Genomic DNA, 24,207 nt, shown 5'->3' on the forward strand with positions numbered 1-24,207 from the left:
AGTCCCTAGGGCAGAGAGTTCATGCCCAAGGCCAGGCTAGATAAGACACTAGCAGGAGGCTGAGAAAGCTGAGAAGCAAACATACCCTCTGGGAGGCTGGAGGTGGCATTTGCATAAACACTTCTCTAACCCTCCCGCTCAGCCTAGCAAAGACCCCTGTGGGAAGAAGGGGAACAGAGGCTAGAAGTTACCAGAATACGTTTCCTGCAAAACAACATAGAAAGTAAATCCAGTTATAGCAAAATGATAGAAATTTTATTTTGCACATTTAGGTTTAGGGTTGTAAAATGGGTACCTGCTACCCAAGTGATGAGCTACTGCCTTTGTTTGTTAACTGCTCTTTCCACCCTCAGCCTCTAACCGCCTCCTTTCATCCAGCGGTGCTAGAGACCTGGTGTCGATATCCACATTCATAGGCTCTGGGTGATCTGGCGCTTTTAAGATGGCAAAGCACTTTTGCATCCTGTGGGCTGTTGTCTGTAGTTCTGGCATATTGCATGCCTGAAGGCAGAGCTAGCCTTGCTAGCTCCAAAACAGATGAGAAAACTGAGGCCCAGAGAGATTAATGGTAAGGTTACACAGCAAATTAGAAGGAGTGTAGGACTAAGACCTAGGCTTCCCAACTCCCGGTCCAACTTCTGGGTGGGTCAGAGGTGCAGGTAGATTGCAGAGGATCTGGGATTTGGGGAAGATTCCTCGAATTTACTTTAGGCTTGTGCAAGAGGTCATTCCAGGCTTCCCAGCTTAGGGGAGCAGGGCCCTGTCCTTCATCTGCAAGGACAAGAATCAGAGACACCTGTGCAGAAGGGACACTCAGTGGATGACCTCCCTGAGAGCAAGAACTACTCATCCTGGGCTGGGATCCAAAGCAGCCACTTTTGCAGTGGAATCTTGGAATAACGATGTCACTCCACACTGGGTCTCGCCCTCACTTTGCAAAGTACACTCATGTCCTCTCGGAGCCTCCTGAACGCTCTTTGAGGCAGGCCAGGCTACCTTCATTTTACAGATAGGAAAACTGAGGCTCAGACAGAACATGTGGTTTGCCCAGCGTCTTTGCATGGAAATAGGGAGTTGAATGAAAGCTTAGACTTTCGAGGACAGAGTGAGGCTGGTCTTCCAGCTGGTCCCTTTTCATATATCCTAGAAAGATAAACTGAATGAAAAGAGCTTACCGTTCTACTTTTCATCTGTGCCAGAAATGACAACATCCCTTCCCCATCCAACGAGATAACGAAAGACACTAAATCCTGTTCAGAATTTTAAAAACTTTCTGCATTTTTCTCTCACTCTGAGATGCTCACAGTCATAAAGAATGTGTTAGATTTGGGCCAACAACAAGGTTGTTGAGCAAGTATTCTGCTTTCAGAGGTGGGCCAGAACCACCCTTTGACAACCGTGGACAGAACCCGAATTGTTTATCTCTACATCCTGTTCTGTTTATGGAGTTCTCAGTAGGTACTCCTGTGTCATGGATGAACGCATGCATGAACAAACAACCTCTCCTTGGCCTCCTCCGTGCCTCGGTGCCCACCATGGAAGGGTCTTCAGAAATCATCTTATCCAGCTGGCTCCTCTTACAGATGAGGTCCAGAGAGGGTGAGTGACCGGCTGGAGGTCACACAGCAAGTTAGAGGAAGCACAGGTGCTGGAGGATTACCTCCCTATTTCGGAGCTCAGCCTGAGATCTCATCCAGCCTGTCTTCTGAACCAGGAGAGCAGCTTTAGCCAGGAGAGACGAGAGCTGTCCTTTATTGTTTACTTTGCTTTCGAGTCTGGTGCAGCTTTCCAACTGGCATGTTCAGGGTAGCTTCCTGGGCTGTGGACCATTTTTGGATTGTGAGATCCATTCCCCCAGAGGCCCAGGGCGCATCTGCTACCTGCCTTCACCTAGATGGGAAAATGGCTCATTTGGGAGAGGATGTCCAATCTCTATGTTGAAGTAGCACAGATGCTGCCCCATTTGGGGTGTGGAGGTGGAAGGATGCATAACACAGGGATGCAAGTTTGATGGATGGGAGGACTTGGGACAGGCTGTGTGTCCCATGGGTGTCCTGGGAGGAGGGTGATCCAGGCAGGAAACCAGGCAGAGGCCAGCTGATCTTGAGCCGATGGACAACAGCTTGTGGGAGGAGCCAGCCTGTGCAGAGCAGTGGATGTCCACATGGGCCCCTGTCACAAGGAGAGGTCAGGAGAGAGAAGTGAGTCCTGAGCTGTCTCTGCAGCTTCTCAGCCTTTTCCTCCCTGGCCTGTGCAGCTAAGGGTGGGTAATGTGATCCACTTGTTCTAGTTTGCTTAGGACCTTCTGGGTTTAGCTCTGAAAGTCCTGTGTGGACCCATGCGAACCTGGACGGTTGGTTACTGTAGGTAGGGAGAAGTGCATGGTCTGGGGATTTAAAACCTGGCTTGAATCCTGGTACTTACAATTGTTTGACGTGGAAAAGTCACTTTGCCTCTCAGGGCCCAGCTTCTGCATTTGCAAAGACTGAATAAATGAAAAATCCCAGGCATTGCCGTGGGTATGTAAAAACCTTTAACTCTAGGGCAGAGAAGTAGTGTCTATTTTGTTTATTGCTCTATCCTCAGTGTTTAGCACCTGGTGCTGACTCGAAAATATGTGCTGTCTCCATGGATGGCTCCCTAAATACTTAGGGAGCACTTCCTAGGTGCTAAGCATCCTCTATGTCTCGGTTATTTCATCCTCATTAAAAAACTTGATTACACTCTCTGAGGGATTAGGTGACTCTTCCAAGCCACACCTCAGGCAATTCAGAGCTGGGATTCGAACTCAGGCACTCTGACTCCAGCCTCTGTGTACTGCACTTCCCTCTGTGATCCTGTTTTGTAAACTGAGAATTTTTGCACAGGAAGGACAGGCACCATGATGATCACTAAGGGAGGAGGACATGAGGACAGAGAGGCAGCCACTTGTCCCAGGCCTCACAGTCTTCCAGATTTCTCCTTGACCCATGCTGTTTCTAAAAGATTTTTCCTTGCACCTTTTCCTGTAGACAGAGCCCCCGAGGTGCTTCTTCACATCTGGGTCTGACTGGGATATTCCCAGACAATGGCTCCCTCCACCCTACCTTGAGTCCTCAGCCACTTACAGCCACATCCAGATTTGTGGGCAGGGCCACGCTGGCTTCACTCAGCTGCTGTGGAGCCCCCAGGCTGCCAATCTTCTCCTGCTTCCGCCACTTGGCTCGCTGATTCTGGAACCAGATCTGTAATTAGGGAGACAGGAAGGGGATAAGCAAGAGTTTTCCTCCATCTAATACCACCTCCCCCAAATTCATAATAACTATGCCTTCCAAGGGACTTCACTTTACAGTTTGTAAAGCTCTGTGGCATCCAGGATGTCTTTGGATCTGGAAGTCAGCTTTCTGAGAGGGAACCAGGGTTTCCACCTTCAATGCCTACAGGGCCAGGGGGCCATGCATGAGTGGAGCAGCTGGTGCTGCACAATTGGGAGTGTTGGGGTCTGTGGTGAATAGAGCCAAAATGGGGCAGCTTCTCAGCTCCTGTCAACAGTCACCACGTGGAAATGTGAGTCCGGTGTTGCAGGTTCATGCAGTCTCCAAAGTGGAATCTTGATTTTTATGTGAAAGCTTCTGAGTTTTAAACTACTGTGCAGACCAAATGGAAATCATGTGTGGGTCACCAGTGGGCCACCCGTTTTCAACCCCTGGGGCCCCTTGGCAGGCTGAACATTGGCAGCTCCCTGCGTTCCTGAGCAGGTGCTGATGGTCCCTGACTTGTGTCCATTTATCCTTGGTAATTCTGCACAGGCAGGTGTTGAATTCTGGGCTTCGTGGCTGATACAGGGGCTTCCCATTTAGCCAGTGCCTGATTCTAAATGGGAAGAAAAAGGAGAGAAGTCTAAGACAGGAGTGGTCCTCAGCCAGAAGGAAAGGATAGAATAAATAACCAAATGTTGGCCTGATTTTGAATTAGAATGAGTCCATCGCGTTTGTGGAAAGAAAAAAAGGAGAGCGACTTACAAAACTATTTTAGAGAGAATGCTAGTGGTGCCACAGTCGGATCTGGTGGAATGTCATGTGCTAGAGTGGCACTTGCAAAGCTGGGTGCATGTGAAGAGGGCAGGAAATACCTCTGGTGAGTGACAATGGGCTACTGTATTTCTAACCCTGCCATGAAGCAATACATAACTGGAGTGAAGAGATCACAGATGAGAGATTAGCCTGTTGGTGCTTAAACCAGGTCTCCAACCAAGACCATGAATTCAAGACTTTTTCCACTTTGCTACACTGCCTCCAAAGGAATCCCCATGTGTTCTAGATCAGGGGTTGACAAACTGCAGCCTACAGGCTAAATCTGGCCTTCCACCTGTTTTTGAATGGCTCATGAACTAAGAATAGTTTTCACATTTTTTTTTTTTTTTGGGACGGAGTCTCGCTCTGTCGCCCAGGCTGGAGTGCAGTGGCCGGATCTCAGCTCACTGCAAGCTCCGCCTCCTGGGTTCACGCCATTCTCCGGCCTCAGCCTCCCGAGTAGCTGGGACTACAGGCGCCCGCCACCTCGCCCGGCTAGTTTTTTGTATTTCTTAATAGAGACGGGGTTTCACCGTGTTAGCCAGGATGGTCTCGATCTCCTGACCTCGTGATCCGCCCGTCTCGGCCTCCCAAAGTGCTGGGATTACAGGCTTGAGCCACCGCGCCCGGCCTAGTTTTCACATTTTTAAATGGCTAGAAAAAAAAAGAAGGGTAATATTTTATGACATAGGCAAATTACACAATATTCAAATTTCATGTTCATACATAAAGTGTGTTTACATATTTTCTGAGGCTGTTTTTGTGCTACCTTGGCCTGTTTGAACAGTTGCTCTGACACTGACAATATACCCTGCAAAGCCTAACGTCATTACCATCTGGCTCTTTGCAGAAAAGTTGTTGACCCCCGGTCTAGATGGCTAAGACCTATTTTGTGAATGAGGCTTCATGGTGAACGACATTTTGGAAGTGTCGCCAAGTGGGGAGGAAGGGTATGGAGCAGAGAACCGTGGTGATCACTGATGCCACTTCACTCCCTTTCCATTCCCAGAGGAGAGAAACCATTTTGGAGCTAGAGTGACCTCATTTCACAGAAAATAATATTTAGCCAAAATGACTGTACTCACAGGATAAAGCCAACAGAAACTTTTAGATGGGGCAACCCCAAAGGGCCCAGGATATATTGTGTCTCACACATGGTCCCAGGGGCATGGAGGCTGGGAGCTGAGGAAGGGATGGCTGTACCTGCACCCGAGCTTCTGGGAGGTTGATCCTGGCTGCCAGCTGGCTGCGGATGTGAACGTCTGGGTAGTGGGTAAAGTGGAAGATCTTCTCCAACTCATGCAGCTGCTCGGTGGTGAAGGTGGTTCGAACCCTCCGCTTGCTCTTCCTCCCTTCTGCATGGGAGAGGGTCCAAGTTGGGTCAGTGGCCTTGATGTCAGCACCTAGGCGAGGTTTTTGTGTTGCCTTGTCCTACCCTTCCACCCCACTGCTGTTCCCGAGCCTTGGCCTCTGGCTCCTCAAGCTGGGAGCTTCACAGTATTCTCTTTCCTAAAATCCTCTGCCTCTACACCGACCCTCACCCACCATGGACAGTGAGGCCAAGTTAACCTTCTAGAAAATCTTCTCTGATTGTGCCTTTCTGCTGCTCAGTTGCCTTCAATGACTCTCTTTTGTCTACAGCAGGAGATGGCCAACTATGGCCACCAGGCCAAACCTGGCCCACTGTCTGTCTTTAAATAAAGTTTTATTAGAACACAGCTTCTCCCTTTGGTTTACATATTGTCTCTGACAGTTTTTGCACTATAACAGCAGAGTTGAATCATTGCAACAGAGACCATGTGGCCTGCAAAGACTAAAGTAATTACCACCTGGTTCTTCATAGAAAAAGTGTGTCAGTCTTGGTCTGCAAAGTAAAGGATGAGCTCGGTAGCAGTCAAAGCTGTTGACGGTCTGTCTCCAGCCCACCCGTCCAGCTTGCATTTTATTCAGGGCTGGCTGCATCATTTGTGGGACCCAGTGCAAGATGAAAATGTGAGGCCCATTGCTCAAAAAGCCAAAGAATAGCTTTTTATTTTTTCCATCGTCTCTTAAACTGTCATAGTGGGTTTTTATTTGCTATTTCATGTCATGCATCCCTCAGAGAGCACAAGGATACTCACAGGGTGAGAATAGACCTCACAGGGACCTGGGGACCCACCCTAAGACTTGCAGTCATGGATACCCCATGAAGAAACTTGGTTCCACTCTGCAACTCAGTGCTTGACCTCAACCCTCCGTGAACCCCTGCCCAGTCCCCTTCCCCACCAAGATGGAGGGAACAGCAGTTGCTGGGTAGGAGCAGAGAAACAGTTGACCAAAAGCCCGTCCTAGAGAAGCTGGGAGGTTATGAGAAGGCGTTGATCGCTTCTGGTGCATTCACCACTGTTCCACTGGATTTCACTAATCAGATATTCAAATATGCAATTAGTAAGATTTCAAGATGGTGACAATATGCATTCAATCCCACTCTCAGGGCCTCCTTCTAAGCACAGGGTCCTGAGCATCTGCATTGGTCACACACACGCCCATGAAGCCAGTCCTGCCTCCAATACTTTGTCGACCCACATACCTTGCTTCATTCAAGTTGGGCTGCTTACCATATCCATAACACATCACGTGTGTGCTTATCATTTTGTTTTTTCTAAGGCAATCCCCTCTGTCTGGGATCACCTCCTCTCTCTCGTCTGCAATTCTAATGTCTGCTGATTCTTTAGCACCTGCATTCATTCTTACAATCTCCAAAAATTATGTCCTAATCTTTCTAACCCTGGGTGATCTTCCTTACTGGCAATATCTTCATTCTACTTGCTAGCTTTGTCATTCATACATCCACCTTTTTTGTTAAGCACATACTTCTTTGTGCCAGGCACAACAGTAGGCAGTGAGGTGTAGAAAAGCTGAAGGCTTGGTCCTTGATTGGAAGCACTCATCATATGGTGAGATACGGGGTACAGATAGGCTTGCTCATGACTTAGAATACATGGTGGTCACTGAGCTAACAGAGGGAAGTGGACACCTGTTGGGATTTATCTGCCCAGAAGTGCCTCTTTTCTGGGACCTGCCCTGTCCTCCTTGTGGAAACTATTCTTCACATACACCAACCAAGTAGTTGTAGTGGGAACTGGATTGGTTCAAGTGTGGGAAGCTGAACTGGACCTTTTGGAATCAATCCCTGGAAAATTTTTGTTACACGACTAGGAAAGAGAATCAAACCCCTCTAGTGGTGCAGCGGTGGTGGATGTGAGAAGTAGGATGAGATCCATCAACTACCATCTCTCTTGTCATGCTGCTGAAGTTGTTTGCAGGGAGGTATAGAGCTAATTATGGGATATATTTTGGAGAGAGGCTGTCAGGTGAGGTTGGTGGATTATCTTTTGGCTGAGATAAATCAGGGACAACAGTTTGGTTTTGGCTCGAGCAAAAGATGTGTGTGTGTGTGTTCGTGTGTGTGTGTGCATGTGTGTGTTTGTGTGTGTGTGTTCATGTGTTTGTATTACGGGGAAATTGGGTGTTCATTTTGGACATGTTAAGTGTGTGATGTCTATTGGCTAGCCATAGGAAGCTATGGAATAGGAAGATGCATTGATAAGTTTGGAGCTCAAAGTGGAACTGAGGATGGAGGTTCGAATTAGGGAATTGTCAGCATCTATTTGGCCTTTGTAGTCATGGGAATGGGTATCACACAGGCAGAAAGTGTAGGTGGGGAAAAGGAGAGGGCGTGGGAGCAAGTCTGTGGTGCCTTCACCATGTAAAGGTTCAGCAATGGGGAAGGCAACAAAAAGACCAAGAAGGGAGGCCTCTGAAGGAGGAGGAAAGTGAGGACTGTTTCAAGAAAGAAGGCACAGTCAGCTGAGTCCATGCTGCAAACAGACCAATTACAATGAGGACAGAAAAGTGGTCCTTGAACCTGGCCACACAATGGAGAGTAAGGAAGATCGCCCCATCGGCAGAATGGGAGACTCAGCCAGCATTGCCTGTAGCTCCTGGTTGGAGCCAGGTGACAGAGGACGCTGGAGGAAGGACCAAACCAGGTGGCAGTGGGTTTGTTTACCTGACCATGGACTTCTGAGGACAGAATTAAAATCCTTGTCTTAATTGGACTACAGATTGTCCCTGTGATGTGATTTTAGGGATTGTAGAAAAGGCACAAACCCTCTCCCCAGATCACCTTCATTTTTGGGACCCAGGGGAATTCGTACCATTCTAGCTGACACCTTGCCTCTCCTGATTTTTTCCTCATTCCTTATCAGAAAAGTCGCTCTCAGGAATTAATTGAGAACCTAGGTACTTCCTGTCCCAGGGTCACTCATACTCATGCTCAGAGAACGCTAAGCCTCCCAGGGAAGGAAGCCTCATGTGTCTTCCATCATCCATCTCTAGGCTGTGAGCCCCTGGAGGGCAGGGACTGTATCTGAGTAGGGACTGTATCTGACTGTATCTGAGACCAGCTGAGGAACTGGCTCCCCGTGAGAGCTCAACAAATATGTGTCTTGAATGGATAAAAGTAGAATTCAGGCTCTGCTCTCAGTCCTGTTGGACAGAAAAGACTTCCATAGGATTTGTCTGAAACTCTGTACTATGTCAGATGTCACACATCAGAAAGGATGACTGACGTGAGCTGAAGCTGCTACAAAGGAGGGGTGGGAGTCTGAGCTCCAGCTGAGGTCCCTGGACTCCCACCCAGCCCACTTCCTTTTTACCCCAAATAAGAGAGGTAAAGTCATCACACACTAAGAATTGGAGTAGACACTCAGTGAAAAATAGATTTCACTTCTGAGGGTTTAACACCTGAAAAAATCAACTAACTTGTTTTCTTTCTTGGTGCTTATGATTGATCCTGCTGTCATTGGATAGTAGAAAACCCAGTGAGCTGGACGTCAGAAAATCCGAGCTCTGTTCCTGGTTCCACTATGCAACTTGTGCCACATTCTAGATTCATTCTCTGGGCCTCAGTCTCCCCATTGGTAGAATGGAGGGGGAGAGAGAGACATTGAATGATGAGGTCACTAAGGCAAAATCCACCCTGATATTTATAATCCTCCTTCTCTGGGATGGAGGATGAATGGCTCAAAAGTCCTTGCCTCAGGCTTGCCTGCAGGACCCGTTTACTTGGTGAAAGGGACAGGGCCAGTGAGATTTCTCTCCGGGAAGCCACCAGGCCTGGTTGCCTCAGTTGTAGAAATGGGATTTCAGGTTTGCTTTTGTTCTCAATCCTTTCTACCACCCCTCACTTTTGTTGTTAATCCATTTTTATCCTTTCAAAGTACTTTTGCTCACTTTTGTGGATTCTTGGAAGCTTCTTGGGAGTCGCAGGCAGTGAGGCTTTGAACATTACTCACCACTAGAGTAAGCTATTGGCCTGTGACCCACCTCTGTAGGAGAGCCTCATCTCTGCCTCTGCCTCTCGACCCCTTTCCCTCCCCAAGTCCACACTGCCTTTTTAACTTCGTGGTTCTTTAAAAAGATATTTATTCTATGTTTAGAGCTGGTGTTGTGTTTAAGGGATACAGCTGAAATCAGTCAGAATTGATGTAGAGAGAAATGGCAGGTGTTAATTCATTCCAAGAGCTCAGTGAATGTTGTCTCTGTAACCAGCAGCTAATAGGCACTGAGGGCCTGTCTGCAGGAGTACAAAATGAACAAGGCATGCCTGACAGTATTGGATTTACTCCTTCATTCATTCATTCAGTCAGTCAGCATATTAGATGATAGTAAATGATATGGTACAGTTCTGCAGGAAGCTGCAAAAAAAAAAAAAAAAAAAAAATTACAAAAGGGAAGATTCCAGGTTGACCTGGAAAACTGAGGTGTCAAGGACAGCAGGGAGTTGAGGTCTTCCTGGGACTATAGAAGTGTGGGAGAGAAAGTCGGATGTGGAACCAGAATACAGAAAATGAAACAATGTGAAGAACACAGGAGTAGAAACAGAAGACGGGTCGTAATGAAAATAAACCATCTCCTCCATTTACCCCAGAAAGAAACGCAGGTGAACAAGGATTTATGGCTAAGAATAGAATCCATAATAAAATAAATATTTCAAAGCTTCCATTTGTGTAACTAAAGGAGCAGCTTTTAAGACATGATGGCTTTTTTCCTGTTCCCAAGAGTACTGGAAGAAGGTAATTTAGAGGTGGGGTGAAGAAGGAAAGGATCTAAACTCTGCTCTGCAAAACAGCCTCACTGCTGACTTCATGGAGGAGGGGCTGCCTGCCAAGTCATAGGCTGGTGAGAAAAATATGTTTTCTCATCAGCTTTGAACTACACAGTCTCAGGATAAATGTTTGTCTTTGAGAGGTGATGATGATGGTGATGATGTTGTTGTCCCTGTGTCTCACAGTTTTAGTGGCCTCTCTCGGAGTAAGGAGGGGTGCCTAAAATTCATACTGGTGAGGAAGTATGACTGGAAAGACCCAACCAGAAGGCCAAGAGCAGTTTTGGGAGAGACAAATAAACTTCAATCTGGAGTCAGGGAAATGAGGTTAGGATCTGAGGCTGTACCTTGTGAAGGGTTTAACTCCTTTGAACCGCACTCTCCCCTAGCTATATGTGACTATTTAACTTAAATAGAGTACAAAAATTCAGTTTCTTAGTCATACCCTCCATTGCTCGATAGCCACATGTGGCTAGTGGCTACGATATTGGACAGTGCAGATATAGGACATTGTTATCATCACAGAAAGTTCTGTTGGACAGTGCTACCTTAGAGGGTCTCCCGCTGGATTTTTGGAAAAGTCATATTCTGGGTCTAATTTTAAGTTTCTCCCTGCATTGCAAGTTCCTCTAATTGCCACATAGTAGAATGCTAGTTACATGTCTTTTACCTTTTTATCTGTATTTTCTATTTTTCTGTAACATACAGGAATTTCTTGTGTAAATCAACAACCAAATAAAACAGCAGGGTGGGAAGAGATGAGAATAAAGAAATTACTGAAACAATTAGGAAAGATCACTGAAATCTCCCATCTGGAAGGAGAACTGGATCAGGAGTGAGAAAACTCTTGGGTTCCCATCCAGCCCAGCATCTCCCTACCAGGTTCTGGGCAGAGAAGCCAAGAAGCAGGTGGTCACAGCCCGGCCTACCTGGGGAGTGGGCATGTGGGGGCAACAGTGGAGTGGGATGGAGACAGCAGGAAAGAAAGAAAGTATCTGACAGGTATACTAGGAAAGAAAGTATAGTGTCAGCTTTGATGGCTTTGGGGAAACCGGAAGTATAGGGAAGGCGAGAGGAAGAGAGGACTGCCCCACACTCACATCTCCGCTGGTGCCTGGGGAGAAGGAGGATGACCAGGGGAGGGGATGGTGCCCAGGAGCTCTGGGCGATGAGTCAGAGCAGAGTCTCCTAATTATGGCCCACAAAGCAGTGTGGGAGTGTAAAGAGCAGTGTCCAAGGGGGCAGCTCAGGAACGATGAAGGTCAGCACTTCGACTTTCCTGCAGGAAAAGAGGAGACTGTGAGGGCACCAGGAAGGCCGATGCTTGGGTTACAGACCACAGAGGGTTACAAATAAGGGAATAAGGTGGGAGAAGGCAGAACAGCATAATATGGAACAGAGAAGGTAGAATGCAGTTCAGTGTGTAGAATTTTGGAAACTCGTTAGGCAAGAGGCTGGAAAATATAAGCTCATTGATGGCCCTGGCCCAGGCATAGGATAGGATTCTCAATCACCAGGAGAAACCAGGGTGTTCTGGGTCCCTGCTAAGAGGGGACACTTGTGAGGCAGCATGGATCATCCTGGAAGGGGCACTGGATCAGGAGTGAGAAAATCCTTCAATTCCCATCCAGCCCAGCATCTCCCTACCAGGTTCTGGGCAGAGAAGCCGAGAAGCAGGTGGTCACAGCCCAGCCTACCTGGGGAGTGGGCACATGGGGACAACAGTGGAGGGGGTGGAGGCAGCAGGGAACTGCCACCCTTTTCAAGTTGCTCCTCTCCCCACTGTTAATGGTACAAACCGTGACTCACACTTTAATAGGTCTTCGAAGAGAATGAGTCAGCAGAACTTAATTAAACCTGAGCCATTTAGCACATCGATCATAAGAAATACACAATTTACACAGGTGAGTAGGCCACCTAATTATAAACTGATATTTCTCCACGCTCAGTGCCCTCCCCTGATTGCTTCTTCTCTGGGGTCTGCTAATTAGTCCTGGTTGCGCAGCTAGGCCTCGGGGACGTTGCCGCTGGGCAGTCTCTGGAAACGGGCCTCATCCTTGTCTTCTGAAAACAGTGGGTTCACCATGGAGGACACCCAGGGCCCTCTTTGCTGCCCTCCTATAGGGGACACCTCCTGACACACGAAGGTGGGGTGCAGGGCAGGAGTCTCCCCATGGCTGACCTGTGCTGGCCTCATTTCCCTAGTCAGGCCACAGACTTTCTTTGGCTCCCTGTGCCCAAAGGGAACAAGGCAAGCTTCTTAGCATGGCATTCAAGGCCTTTCCCATTCCATCTTTCTAGCATCATCTGCTTTCCCTCAATTGTCATTTCCATAATTTTAGTCCCACCTGACCATTTCCACATTCCCCAAATCAGCTATGCACTTTTATTTTCCAGGCCCTTGTTCTGTGTTCCCTGAGTCTGGAAAGCCTCGTCCTCCTCCTTTGCCTAGCGAACTCCTACTCATCTGTCAAAGCTCAAATAAATCAAATATTTCTTTCCAAGGTCTGTTGTGAAACACAATAGTTTTTTTTTTTTTTTTTAATTTAAGAGTGTGAAATTTCAGCTTACAACAAACTAGCTTCCATATTTGTAAACATTTTTTTTCTATGAGTCTCTATGAGTCAGTCAAAATATCTGTAGCGATTATTACTGGATGGTGAGATGGTAGAATTATAGTTACATTTCTTTTACCTTTTAATCTGTATTTTCTATTTTTCTGTAATACACAGGAACTTCTTGTGTAAATAAATAACGAAATAAAACAGCAAGGTGGAAAGAGATGAGAATAAAGAAATCACTGGAACAATTAGGAGGAGACCCTTGCGAAACTCACCAGAAAGGGAGTGCCACTCCCAGGGGTGACTGGCTTAGCACTCTCTAGGCAGTGTGAGGCTTGCATCTTCCACACCTGTGGTCTCACTTTCATAATATTTTGTATGTATGAATTTTAGCATATGTACTCTCCCCACCACACACCCACACACACACACTCACCCATACTTTTTACTTATGTATTTAAAAAATTTTTTCTTTCTTCATTTTTTATTTTAAAGCAGCTGTACCCTTTGTTTAAATGAAATTATAAGGAAACCCTACAAAACAAACAGCAGTAGAGCTCCTTTATTGTAGTGTATGTGGGGCCTACTCCATCTTCCCTTCATCCAAGGCGGCTCTGGTCATGCATCTCAATGAAAGCCTGAAGTTCCCAAAACATTTTAAAATCTAAGGCTTAAAAAATGCTGATGTACATATATAAAAGCCAAAGTTCTTGGCTTGACACACTTGACCTTCTATCTACCTTACTTCTTTCATCTCTTGTGACTGTGCTCCATGAATTTTAGACTCCAGCCACTTGATTTTGTCGTTTCTCAAGGATTATTCCTTTTTATACCTCTTGGGTGCTGCTTCACAGGCTTTCCTCTTCCTGGAAAGCCTCTTCCTGTCCCTTTCTCTGCCTGACTCCATCTCAAAAGCCACTTCTTCTCTGAAGGGCTGTCTCTGATGGTGTTATGCAGGGTTCATTATGTCCTATTCTGTGTTCTAAAGCACTTTGTTAGGTTTGTATATCATATTTGTGCTATGACAATGCGCTTAGGTCTGGTGAGACTAAAACATGAAGCATGGGCACAGATTATTGCGACAGGGTAGCAATGGGTTGATTTCATGTGCTATAATATTTCAACAGTTCTAACTCTCTTCCTTGCTGGGAAGTTGTGTGCATGTGTGCATGTGTTGCATGTGTGCATGTGTGTGTGTACACGTGTGTGTTTATGTTTCAGACCCTCTCCACTTCCTCTCCAATCTATACTGTGTTGATGCAGGGGAATAATCAGACAACACAAGCTGTGCAGTCAGGAGATGTTTCAAGGTGTGACACAGGAAGTGTCCTAGAACTTATTCCTGTTCAATGGGGAAATCCATATTTAGTTACCCTTCTTGCCAAGAACTGAGGAGGAATTTAATTGTTCTCTTGCTTAAATACCTACAGAAGGCCGACCAAGGTGGCAAATGTGCCGAGTGCCCAGATTAGAGATATACAAAGCCACAGGGCTTTCAAACAGGAGGAAGAGACATTTCTGGCCAACAAATTATTAACAACTGCCTCCTTACAAGGAGTGAGGAGGAAACCTCTTTAGCAACACATCATTGATAAAGAAACTTGAGGGTTCCATATATGGAATCTAAAATGATGTACAAAGGGTTCTAAGGGTCCTGAAATAAGGAACCATCATCCCAGCATGGAACAGTGAAGTAGAAGAAGGAGAAGAGCAAGATGAAGACTCCAGACAAGGCCCAAGCACACACAGCTCCTCCAGCCACACCCTCTGGTCTCAGTTGACTGGTTTGGAGGTGGACATCTCACTCAAGCTCGGCCAATGGGTGTCCCTCCTCTGGGGCTTTTGAACGTGGGATTTTAGAGGGCTTGAGGACATCACTGGAGACTGATCTAACTCTCGGAACTATTGGAAGCTATTAGGAGAATGCCAATTAGCAGCAAGAAAGAGGTGAGCGCACATGCAGAGAGAAACAGCTGCAGAGACTTGATGACATTATTGGGTCTGGATCCCATCACAGCTGAAGGTTACTTATCATTCTGCCCTTCACGTGGCTTAGTCTGGGAACTGATTTCTTAATTTCCTCCAAGGCAATACATGTCCCTCTCCATTTTAGCTAACCTAAGATAATTTTTGTCAATTGTAACCAAATAGCTCTCATTAATACTGATCATTGTACACGTTTTTGCCTGAAATCTGAAAATGATTCTTCATTCCCCGAGGAATACAAAGCAAAAATAAAAATCTCTACTGTAGCCTACAAGGCCAGCGTGGGTTGGCTCCTTTCTGGCTCCTAGACCTCAAATTGTATCCTTGGGCATCATCTATTAATAGGCTCTTGCCCTTGGGGCTCCCTCCATGTGGAATGCCCTCCCTTCCCCCCTACTCAGTCTTCAGATTACAGACCAACCATAACTTCTCTGGGAAGCATTTTCTGACCTCCCTGACAGACCAACCTCCCATGGAATAGTCCCTTGGAGTACCATGTCACCATCTCCCCAGCACTTGTCACAATTGTAATTGTACTTTCATTTGTGATTATTTGGTGGTTATTTGTCTCACCTGCTGTCAGATCAGTGGCAGCATTAGATTCTCATAGGAAAAATAAACTCAGGGCTCCCATTGATTCTACATTATGGTGAGTATATAATAATAATAGAAATAAAGTGCACAATAAATGTTATGTGCTGGAATCATCCTGAAACCATTCCCCCACCCACTGTCCATGGAAAAATCATCTTCCACAAAACCAGCCAAAAAGGTTTTGTGATGCTCTACACCATCTCCAGTGCCCAGTTCAGTACTGTAGTGGCTGTCAGAGGGGTTTGCAACTTCATGGACACTTCTTTCAAATTCTCCTAACTTGGTGACTCATTTCTAATGAATGAAATGCAGTGAAAGTGATGCGATGTGATTTCTCAGGCTAAGTCCTAAAAGGAAGCTGCTTCCACTTGGCTGTCCCTCTAGGATTGTTTACTTTGAGAAAGGCTATCTGCCATTTTGTGAGGACACTCAAGCAGCATGTGGAGGTTCCTATATAGGGAAGAACTGGGTCCTCCCACCAGTGGCTGTTACCAACTCACCAGCCATGTGAGTGAACCACTGTGGACATAAATCTTTTATTCCAGTCCAGCCTCCAGATGACTGCAACCTCAAATAACATCTTTACTGCAATCTTATGAGGGACCCTGAGCCAGAACCACCCAGTTAAGTTACTCCCAAATTCCTGATCCACAAAACTGAGTGAGATAATAAATATTTATTATTTTAAGCCACTAAGTTTTGGGATGATTTGTTGTGCAATAGGTATGCCTCGCACTCAGTAGATATTCAGTGGCTATTTGTTGCGTGTCTGGATAAACAATACAATGGATAAATCAAACTTAAATTATAGCCAATGTTTTAAGTCTCCTCCTCTGCCTATTTGGATTTCTCCTAGCTCTGACATTCTGGGCCTTATGATTATAGTTGATGTTGTCAATGGCTGGCTTGTATCACCCAGGCCTTTCTGTGCTCCATATCTGCTTCTTACTGCCAGCGTTTGTCTTTAGGGATCAAATCCTTGGATAATTCTGGGGAGGATGTTTGCTCCATTTCCCAAAGGATTTGAGCTTCAATTACCCATAGGGGCCACTGGCTTAATGACATACCCTTTATTCATTGCCTCCCCTTCCTTGTATTATTTCACTACTTCCTTGCGTGTCCCATATCAACTACTTGTGCTCAGATCCTTTCCTTAGGGTCTGCTTTTTTGGGAGACCCCACACTAATACAGCGCTCTTTTTTGCAGGTAGGGGGCCATGCCTTGCGCTTTCCTCAGGGCCTGAGACTGAGCCAGGTTCTCAATTCTAGAGCCAGTCTCCCGGTATCCCTGTGGGAAGGTCCCCATAGCTCTGGTGTCAGGAACTGAGAGATGGAGTCCATTGGAGCAAGACCAAAGCACACTTCTCTCGGGGAAGTGCCCATTTTTAACTCCACGTCCTTTTGCCCTGTTCTTGTCTGCTCTGATGGGAGCTCTTGGATCTACCTGGGTAAGAGCCAGAGCTGTTAATCACCAGGTGATGAGATACACACAGGCCTTAGTCACAGCCTCAAACCAGGGCTGCCTCTCCCAGTTCCCATAGCAGAGCAGCTGTCTTTGATTTCAGGTAGTTCAGGGGAGGAGGAGGGCTAGGGAAAAGAGGGAGAAGAGAAGGAGGAGGAGAGGAGAAAGAGGTGAGGGACAGGGAAGGGAAAGGAGAAAGAGGAATATGAGGGGACAAAGAAGTGATGGAAAGTGTAATGGGCAGAATGGGTAGAATAGTGACCCCCAAAGGGATATGTCTAAGTCCTAACCCCTGGGAATTGCTAATTTTTTTTTTTTTTTTTTGTAAATAGAGTCTTCGTAGATATAATTAAGGCTCCAGGCATAAGATCTTCGCAGATTTAGGTGGGCCCTATATCCAATGACAGGTGTCCTTATAAGAGAAAGGGACATCTCTCTCACACACACATACACGGCAAGGCTGTGAGAAGATGGAGGCAAAGTGGAGTGATGCGTCTACAAGTCAAAGAAGGATAAGGGTTGCTGGAACCCCCAGAAACTCCGAGAGAGGCATGGATCAGATTTTCCCTTGGAGCCTCCAGAAGGAGCTATCTCTGCCAACACCTGAATTTCAGACTTCTGGCTTTCTGAATGGTAAGAGAATATGTTTCTGTATTTTGAGCCACTCAGGTTGTGGTAATTTGTTACAACAGCCATGGAAAATTAATACAGACAGGGAGGAAGAGGGAGAAGAAGAGGAAGAGGTGGCAGGAGGAGCAGTGGCTTCTAAATGGCAAAGACACCAAAACATTTCAAGGGCAGGAAAGGTTTGGAATTTGAAGAGGAGTTGCCTGCACCTCGAGGGTGGACAGGGCCGGGGAGGGTGTGATGGGAGGTGAGCCTGGGATGAACAAGGCCAGTCTGGGAAGGACTTTGAGTGCCACACTAATGTGTCAGGGGCAGGCCCTTGATGAACTGCAGCACGAGGGCCAAATCTGGCCTGACCGACCCCTGTTTTTGTGTATAAAGTTTTATTGGAACATAAGCCTACCCATTTATTTACACATTGTCTACAGATGAGTTTCAGCTGTGACGGAAGAGTTGCATAATTGTAATAGAGACCATCTGACCATCAAAGCTTAAAATTACCATCTGTTCCTTTGCAGAAAGTGTTGCTATCCCTTGCCACAGGATGCTTCTCAAATGCCAAGAATTCTACCATGCCCCTAGCCAGCTCCACAGACAAGGTGGGCAGAAGTCAGCACTGTCCCAGGGTGGCACTGCCAGGGACTTCCATCCCCCTCCAGGTGAGTAGTCACTGCATCTTGTTTTATTCACCTTCACCTTCCCAGCCCCCAGCCTGGCCCAGAGTAAGCATTCAGTGGTTATTCACTGAATGAATAGCTGGTGAGCAGGCAAGGGAAGATCCCTGGGTTCCCCAGAGGCCAGGCAATCCATACTGGTTTACCCACTGGGGTGGTCTCTCTTCCTTGTCAATTTTCCATCACCTTTCCCCTGGGGCCTATGATTTCCCCACAGAGGATTATCAGTGGTAGAGGTGCAAAGATGGTCTCTCTCTCTTTCTTCCCAGGGTCTGAGCTTTCAGTACAAAGAGGCTTCCTCCTGAATGGGTCTCCCTTAACTTTGGAGGGTCCTGGGTTTTGGAGGGCTTCCCTCTCCTTGGAGGAGAGAGAGCAGGAGGCTCGGTGTAGAATCTTTTCAGATAGAGAGGTCCTCTTGGATTTTCCCATTGACTTTTAAGACCTGGGAGGGTCCAACCTGTAGATCATGAAGGTCCCTGCAGGAGTGGGAAGATGTCAGGGGGGACCTTTGTCCCTGCCATGAGAAATGAGGACTACACTAGCCTTGGAGCCTTGGAGCCCAGATAACTAGCCTGATCCCATCTCTCGCATGTACTGGCTCTGTAGCTTGGAACAAACCACTTTACCTTTTTGAGTCTCAGCTTCCTCAAAGGACCACTTCCTTGGGCCACCAACATCAGAATCATTTGGGAGAGCTTGTTACAATGCAGATTCCTGGGCCTTTTGACTTAGAGTCAGAGTCTTGGTGCTGCGCCTGACAGGTTGCATTTTATTTTATTTTATTTTATTTATTTTTTTGTTTTTGTTTTTTTTTGAGACGGAGTTCTGCTCTGTCACCCAGGCTGGAGGCAGGGCTGATCTCAGCTCACTGCAAGCTCCCAGGTTTACGCCATTCTCTGTCTCAGCCTTCCTCGGAGGCTGGGATCACAGCCTCAGCCATCTCGCCCTGTTTTGTATTTTAGTAGAGACGGGGTTTCACCAGCAGCTTGTGATGGTCTCGACCTCCTGACCTCGTGATCCGCCCGTCTCGGCCTCCCAGAGTGCTGGGATTACAGGCGTGAGCCACCGCGCCCGGCGACAGGTTGCATTTTAATAGCTCCCTAGGTGAGATGGCAAAGGTTGTCTGTGAGCCAGTCTAGGTAGCCTTTTAAACGTTAAGTGGAGATGAAGAGGAACTTACTCCTCTACCATTATTCTTGGGGAAGGAGAGGGCGTTGCTATTTCTGGTCCTGTTGTTCTCTGCTGAGGGGTCCTGCACAAGAGGAGGCACATAAAACAGGGAAGTAGAGAAGCATCAGCCAGCAGCAATAAGCACAGGGCTGGGCATGAGGGCTCCTGTGAGCCTAGGGAGAGGCCTTCCAGCCTTTCTGCTCCTGCCCTGCCTGGGATCATGACCATCCCTTCCATGGGGAGAAAGATTGTACGGTGGAAAATCACCACAAGGGAATCCTCCAGGGTTTTTCAGCAACTAATTTGCTGTTAAATTGGTCATGGCATGTCAGAGCTGGGAGAGACCTTATGAATATTCTAGCCCTGCCCTTTCATGTTACAGGTGGGGAGATTGAGGTTAGAGAGGGCAGTGACTGGCCTGAGGTCCTCTTGTGCACTGGGGCCAGATCTGGGCTTAGAGGGCAGGTTTCCTGAATCCCTGCCCTCCTCACCCAGTGTGTTTCGCAGACTCCAGCTCATTTGCAATTTCTGCATTTCTTTTGTATAGTTTCTGGCATGTTCGGGTCCCATCTGTATTATTTGTTTTGCATTTTCCCAAATAGACTTTTTTGTTTGACTCAAATGATAAATGTATTTTAAAATAATACCTTATATCATGACCATAAATGGATAGCAGTGTCTTTCATCATAAATACAAGGTTAGTGTAGAAGTAATTACAGGACTATTGAGCTAGATCATCTTTATCTATATACCCACCAAGGTCATCTTGAGAGCTGCCAGCGGGACCCTCTCCACGCTTTCAGAAATACTGAATTTCAGCATAGTGGGAGATGGATGGATTTAAACTATGTTCAGGAATAATCTAGAGTAGATGGTCTCAGGCCACCAGGGTTCAATTCTAGTGTTCATTACTCACATGGTTTTTGTGGGGGATTTATCTTCTCTTCTCGGTTTCATCATCTGTAAGATGGGCTCCCAAGTGTGACAATGAGGTGGGAAAATGGCCACAAAAGTGCTGTGGAAGTCATAAAACACCATCCGATGTCACCACCGCTAGTCTGGTCAGCACTTACTGGGATCTGTTCTGGGACCAGATGGATAGCTGACACGGAACATGCCAGAATCTTCCGTGGAGGCCTAGAAAGAGTGGCTTCCTTTCTGAAGCCTGCCGTCATCAGGCTAGGGGAAGGGAAGCTGCTCTGGTAGGAAAGGCGAGACCTCTCTCTCATGACACAGGGTGATCATAGATTTGTACAACTGCAGCAGGAGAGACTCAGGACCCCAAGTGGAAATGTGTCTATGAATCTTTAATGGACTGGAAGATATTAATGAACTTCCAAAAATTAAGCTAGGGACCCTTTCCCTTTGGAAAACTCAGCCACGGGGAAACAGCAGCCTCCTGCCTGCGGACACACAACCCTCCTGGTCTTCCTCAACCCTGCAGCTGAGTGTGATCCCTCATCAGCTCCCTCCATGGGAGACTTGCCTGGTCGGGGGGATGTGGAGCTCTATTTATGGCAGGTAATGACATTAAGGGCTCCCTGAGCTTCCTTTCCAGCATTTTCTTGGATTAAAAGAGGGGAAAAGGGGAGAGAACTGAGAACCTCATGTGAGATATTCCAGGCTCGGTGACTGTCAGACTCAGAAGGCCCTTGAGACATCACCAGCTTCACCATTTCTTATTCCCTCACCCAAGTGTTTTGCCGAGAATAAACCTGAGGCTGCAGTGGACAGGGACTTTCCTGAGGTCACACAGCAGGCCACGGCAGAGCCAAGGCTCACACCCTGGGTTCCAAACTCTTAGCAGGTGTGTGCGTCCACCTCGATGCCCCAGTGCGGCTTTCCTCCTTTCCTCACGCTGGCTCTTGATCTACCTGGTCACTGTTATCTGGGGACAGGCCTTGAGATGGCCACTGGCTTGGGGAAGGTGATTAGGGTGGACTTTTCCCAAGCCAAAGCTTCAGCCCCTGGAAGTTTTGCAGACTGAACTCGGCTTAGGAGGAGGAGATTGTGCTGGACCCAGCAGGGATTTGGGGGAGTCAGAGCTGGGTCCTGATAGCGGGGCTTCTGTTTACCAGCTACGTAACTTGGGGACATTATCCTCCTCTTCTCTTTCACAGATGAGTTTTCTTATCTGTCCAGTGATGATAATCGTGTTTTTCTACTGAAATTAAAAGAGAATGCCTATGATTGTCATATGCTGTCATCAATGTCAATGCTGAATAAACGGCAACTAGCATTCTTAGCCGGGGCCTGGTTACAGTAACAAACCCCAGGTCCCTGCATTCTGCAGCTAACTGAGCTGAAAAATCACAGTTTTGGGTTAGATTGAAAGGTGTATCAGGAAACCAGCTCAGAGCCAGGTCTTGCTCTGAATTTTAGAGTCCTCTATCCAGTTGATATGGACGGAAAAGCGTTTTCTCTGCCTGAGCCCAGCTGGGTCTTAGAGACCAGGAAACAGAAAGAAATGATCAGGAGACACTTACCCTGGGGCTGGTCCTGTGGAGGCTTTTCTAGCCCAGAGCCTGAGGCCACAGCTTCTCCGGGGCCCTCTCCGCCTGGCCCTTCTGGTCTGTCCATGTCATTTCTCCTGGCAGGCCTCTTTAGGATCGCCTCGATGGAGAAGGACAGGCCCAGCTTCTTCGGGGCCTCAGAGCACCCCAAGCTGTTTCTCTCCATACCCCTGCAGAGAGCAGGGTCCACCTCAGCACACATTGAGGGGCTCAGGGGTGACTCTGTAGACCAAGGAGGGTGCCAGTGGAGACTGGCGTACTTCCTCCCCTGAACCTCCTGGGGTCAAGAGGGCGCGTGGAGGTGAAGAACAGAGGGTCTCCAGTTAGATGATCCAAGCAGGATTTCGCGTCTGCAGGGATTTCCATGGGCAGATGACAACAGAAGAGCTGGAAGGAGGGGTATCCTGTGCCTACAGCTCACAGCCCTTACCACTTTGATGTCAAAGGAGTCACCATGGCTGAATTGGGGTTCAACCTTCCAGAGAAGGGTCTTCTCAGATGCATTGCCTGCACAGTCACCAGCTTAGGCCAGGATCCCTGAGGTCACTGCCCAGTGGCGAACAAAGAGAAGAGGGAGAAACAATAAGGCACAGGAAAGAGGAGGTCAGTCTCCAGAGGAGGAATGGAGGCAGGGTGTCCACCTTTGCCCTTTCTCTGGCTTCTGGCCCTTTCCTGTGGCTCTAGCCAGCCTCCGGGAGGCTGGAGTGCCACCCTTGGCCTCAGGCGGCCAATTCAGTCCTGGGCTTTACTGCAGCTTGAGCCGTCTTCCCAGACACCCATCTTTACTTCCTTCAGTTCTGCTGCGTCCAGACTCCAGAACATACCTTCAGTGCATCAGTGCTCCTGCTGTCCTGCAGGTGGAGGCTGAGGAAAGGGGGTCCCTGGGTGCTGCCAGGCCTGTCTCTTCTCTGTGCCAGGGCTGGGCTGAGCTGTGAGTCTGATTCTTCTCAGGTGTCTCTGGGCTGGCCCTGGCTTTGTTCTATTCTATTTTTCCTGACCTCACTTCACGTGTGAAGCCCTCTCTCCACAGGCACCTGACCCAGGGTACCTCTCCCTTCCTTGTGGCGTCCTTTCTGCTGCTTCTCCCAGTCTCCTGAGACAGAACTGAAGAGGCCCTTTCTCTCCGACTGGGAGCTGACAGTTGTTGATCTGTCCTTACCAGGAATTTTGCTCCAAATTACTGTGTAACCAAGGAGGAGGGGGTAGTAAAACAGGCTGATAAGAGAAGAAACTCTCCACGCCCCTTAAGGCTGGGGATGCAGGTGTCAGGGTAGGAAAGTGGCAGGAGGCAGTGGGGATCTGAAGGACAGGTATTGGTGGCCCCAGGGAGGGGCTGTGCTGGGGAACTGGCCAGAGCAGGGGAAGGGAAGGTGGGAGCAGAATGGCCAGGAAGTGTACCCAGGCCCAATAAAACGTGTTTACTCAGCCAGGAGAGCCTATGGTCGTGTGTGGGGGAGGCTGGGCTGGGGTGCAGTCTGCTGGCTGTCAGCCTCAGGCATTCATTTGCTCTCAGATGTGCTTTCCACGGCTTGCAAATATCAGATCAGGAAAAGCATTCCGGGGCTTTCTGACATAGGGAAACTGAGGTCCAGAAACAAGGTGGTGCAGAAAATATGATGGCAGGGCCTGATCACAGCCCTCCCCTGGGGAGCTCCACGATGCCTTGCTGGCCATGAGGAAACAATTTTCTCAAGAGGGATGGATACCCTGGAAGAGACTGTGAATGTGAATTTGGATGTTAGAATACAGATCTTTCATAGAGGGCAGGGGTGGGAGGTTGGGGGTAGGGAAAGCTGGTCTCTACTCCCTGAGAAGAGTGAGTCAGGAGAGGGAGGGACTCATCCCGAGAGAAGGAACAGGTAAAGATGCCCCATTTGAGGAGCTGTGCTCCTTGGAAGTGTCAGGCTGTCTGATTTAATTAGGGTGGACTAGGCTGTGCTGCAGTAACAAGTAAACCCTATCGTCTGGGGAACATATACTATCTCACCCACATCACATTCTAACGTAGTCATTTAGGGACCCAGATTCCTTTCAAACAGTGATGCCACCATTCTCCAATCATTGGCTCCAAGTTTTCTGGGGAAAGGGAGATAGGAAAGAAGAAATTATTATTTTTTTTAAATTTTACGTTAAGTTTTGGGATACATGCGCAGAATGTGCAAATTTGTTACATAGGTATACATGTGCCTTGGTGCTTTGCTGTACCTATCACCCCATCATCTAGGTTTAAGTCCTACATGCATTAGGTATTCATCCTAATGCTGTCCCTCCCCTTGCCCACAACCCCCTGACTGGCCCCAGTGTGTGTTGTTCCCCTCCCTGTGTTCTTGTGTTCACATTGTTCAACTCCCGCCTATAAGTGAGAACATGCAGTATTTGGTTTTCTGTTCAAAGGAGAAATTTTGATGAATCAGAA

The 24,207-nt window shown here is 47.6% G+C and overlaps 1 protein-coding gene across 1 annotated transcript; it reads right to left on the minus strand.

The window, feature by feature from the left end:
• Positions 1-237: 237 nt before the first annotated feature.
• On the minus strand, positions 238-23,303 carry ISX (intestine specific homeobox). The gene is made up of 4 exons (XM_003905459.5): positions 21,765-23,303; positions 5,256-5,407; positions 3,108-3,224; positions 238-2,172 (listed from the first exon to the last, which is right to left on the minus strand). The coding sequence occupies exons 1-4, from the start codon at positions 21,991-21,993 to the stop codon at positions 1,933-1,935; spliced, it is 738 nt and encodes a 245-aa protein (XP_003905508.2). The 5' UTR covers positions 21,994-23,303; the 3' UTR covers positions 238-1,932.
• Between the last annotated feature and the right edge of the window lie 904 nt (positions 23,304-24,207).

Source organism: Papio anubis, chromosome 16, assembly GCF_008728515.1.
Source record: "Papio anubis isolate 15944 chromosome 16, Panubis1.0, whole genome shotgun sequence".
Classification (NCBI taxonomy): domain Eukaryota; kingdom Metazoa; phylum Chordata; class Mammalia; order Primates; family Cercopithecidae; genus Papio; species Papio anubis.

Bases quoted from the DNA above. Each gene is read 5' to 3' on its own strand.
- ISX (XM_003905459.5), bottom strand. From the start codon at position 21,993: ATGTGTGCTGAGGTGGACCCTGCTCTCTGCAGGGGTATGGAGAGAAAC. The intron at 3,225-5,255 runs GTACAGCCATCC...CCCTAATTACAG, and splicing joins TCCCAGAAGCTCGGGTGCAG to ATCTGGTTCCAGAATCAGCG. The intron at 2,173-3,107 runs GTAAGTGGCTGA...TCCTTGTGACAG, and splicing joins CCACAAATCTGGATGTGGCT to GGGCCCATGTGGACATCCAC.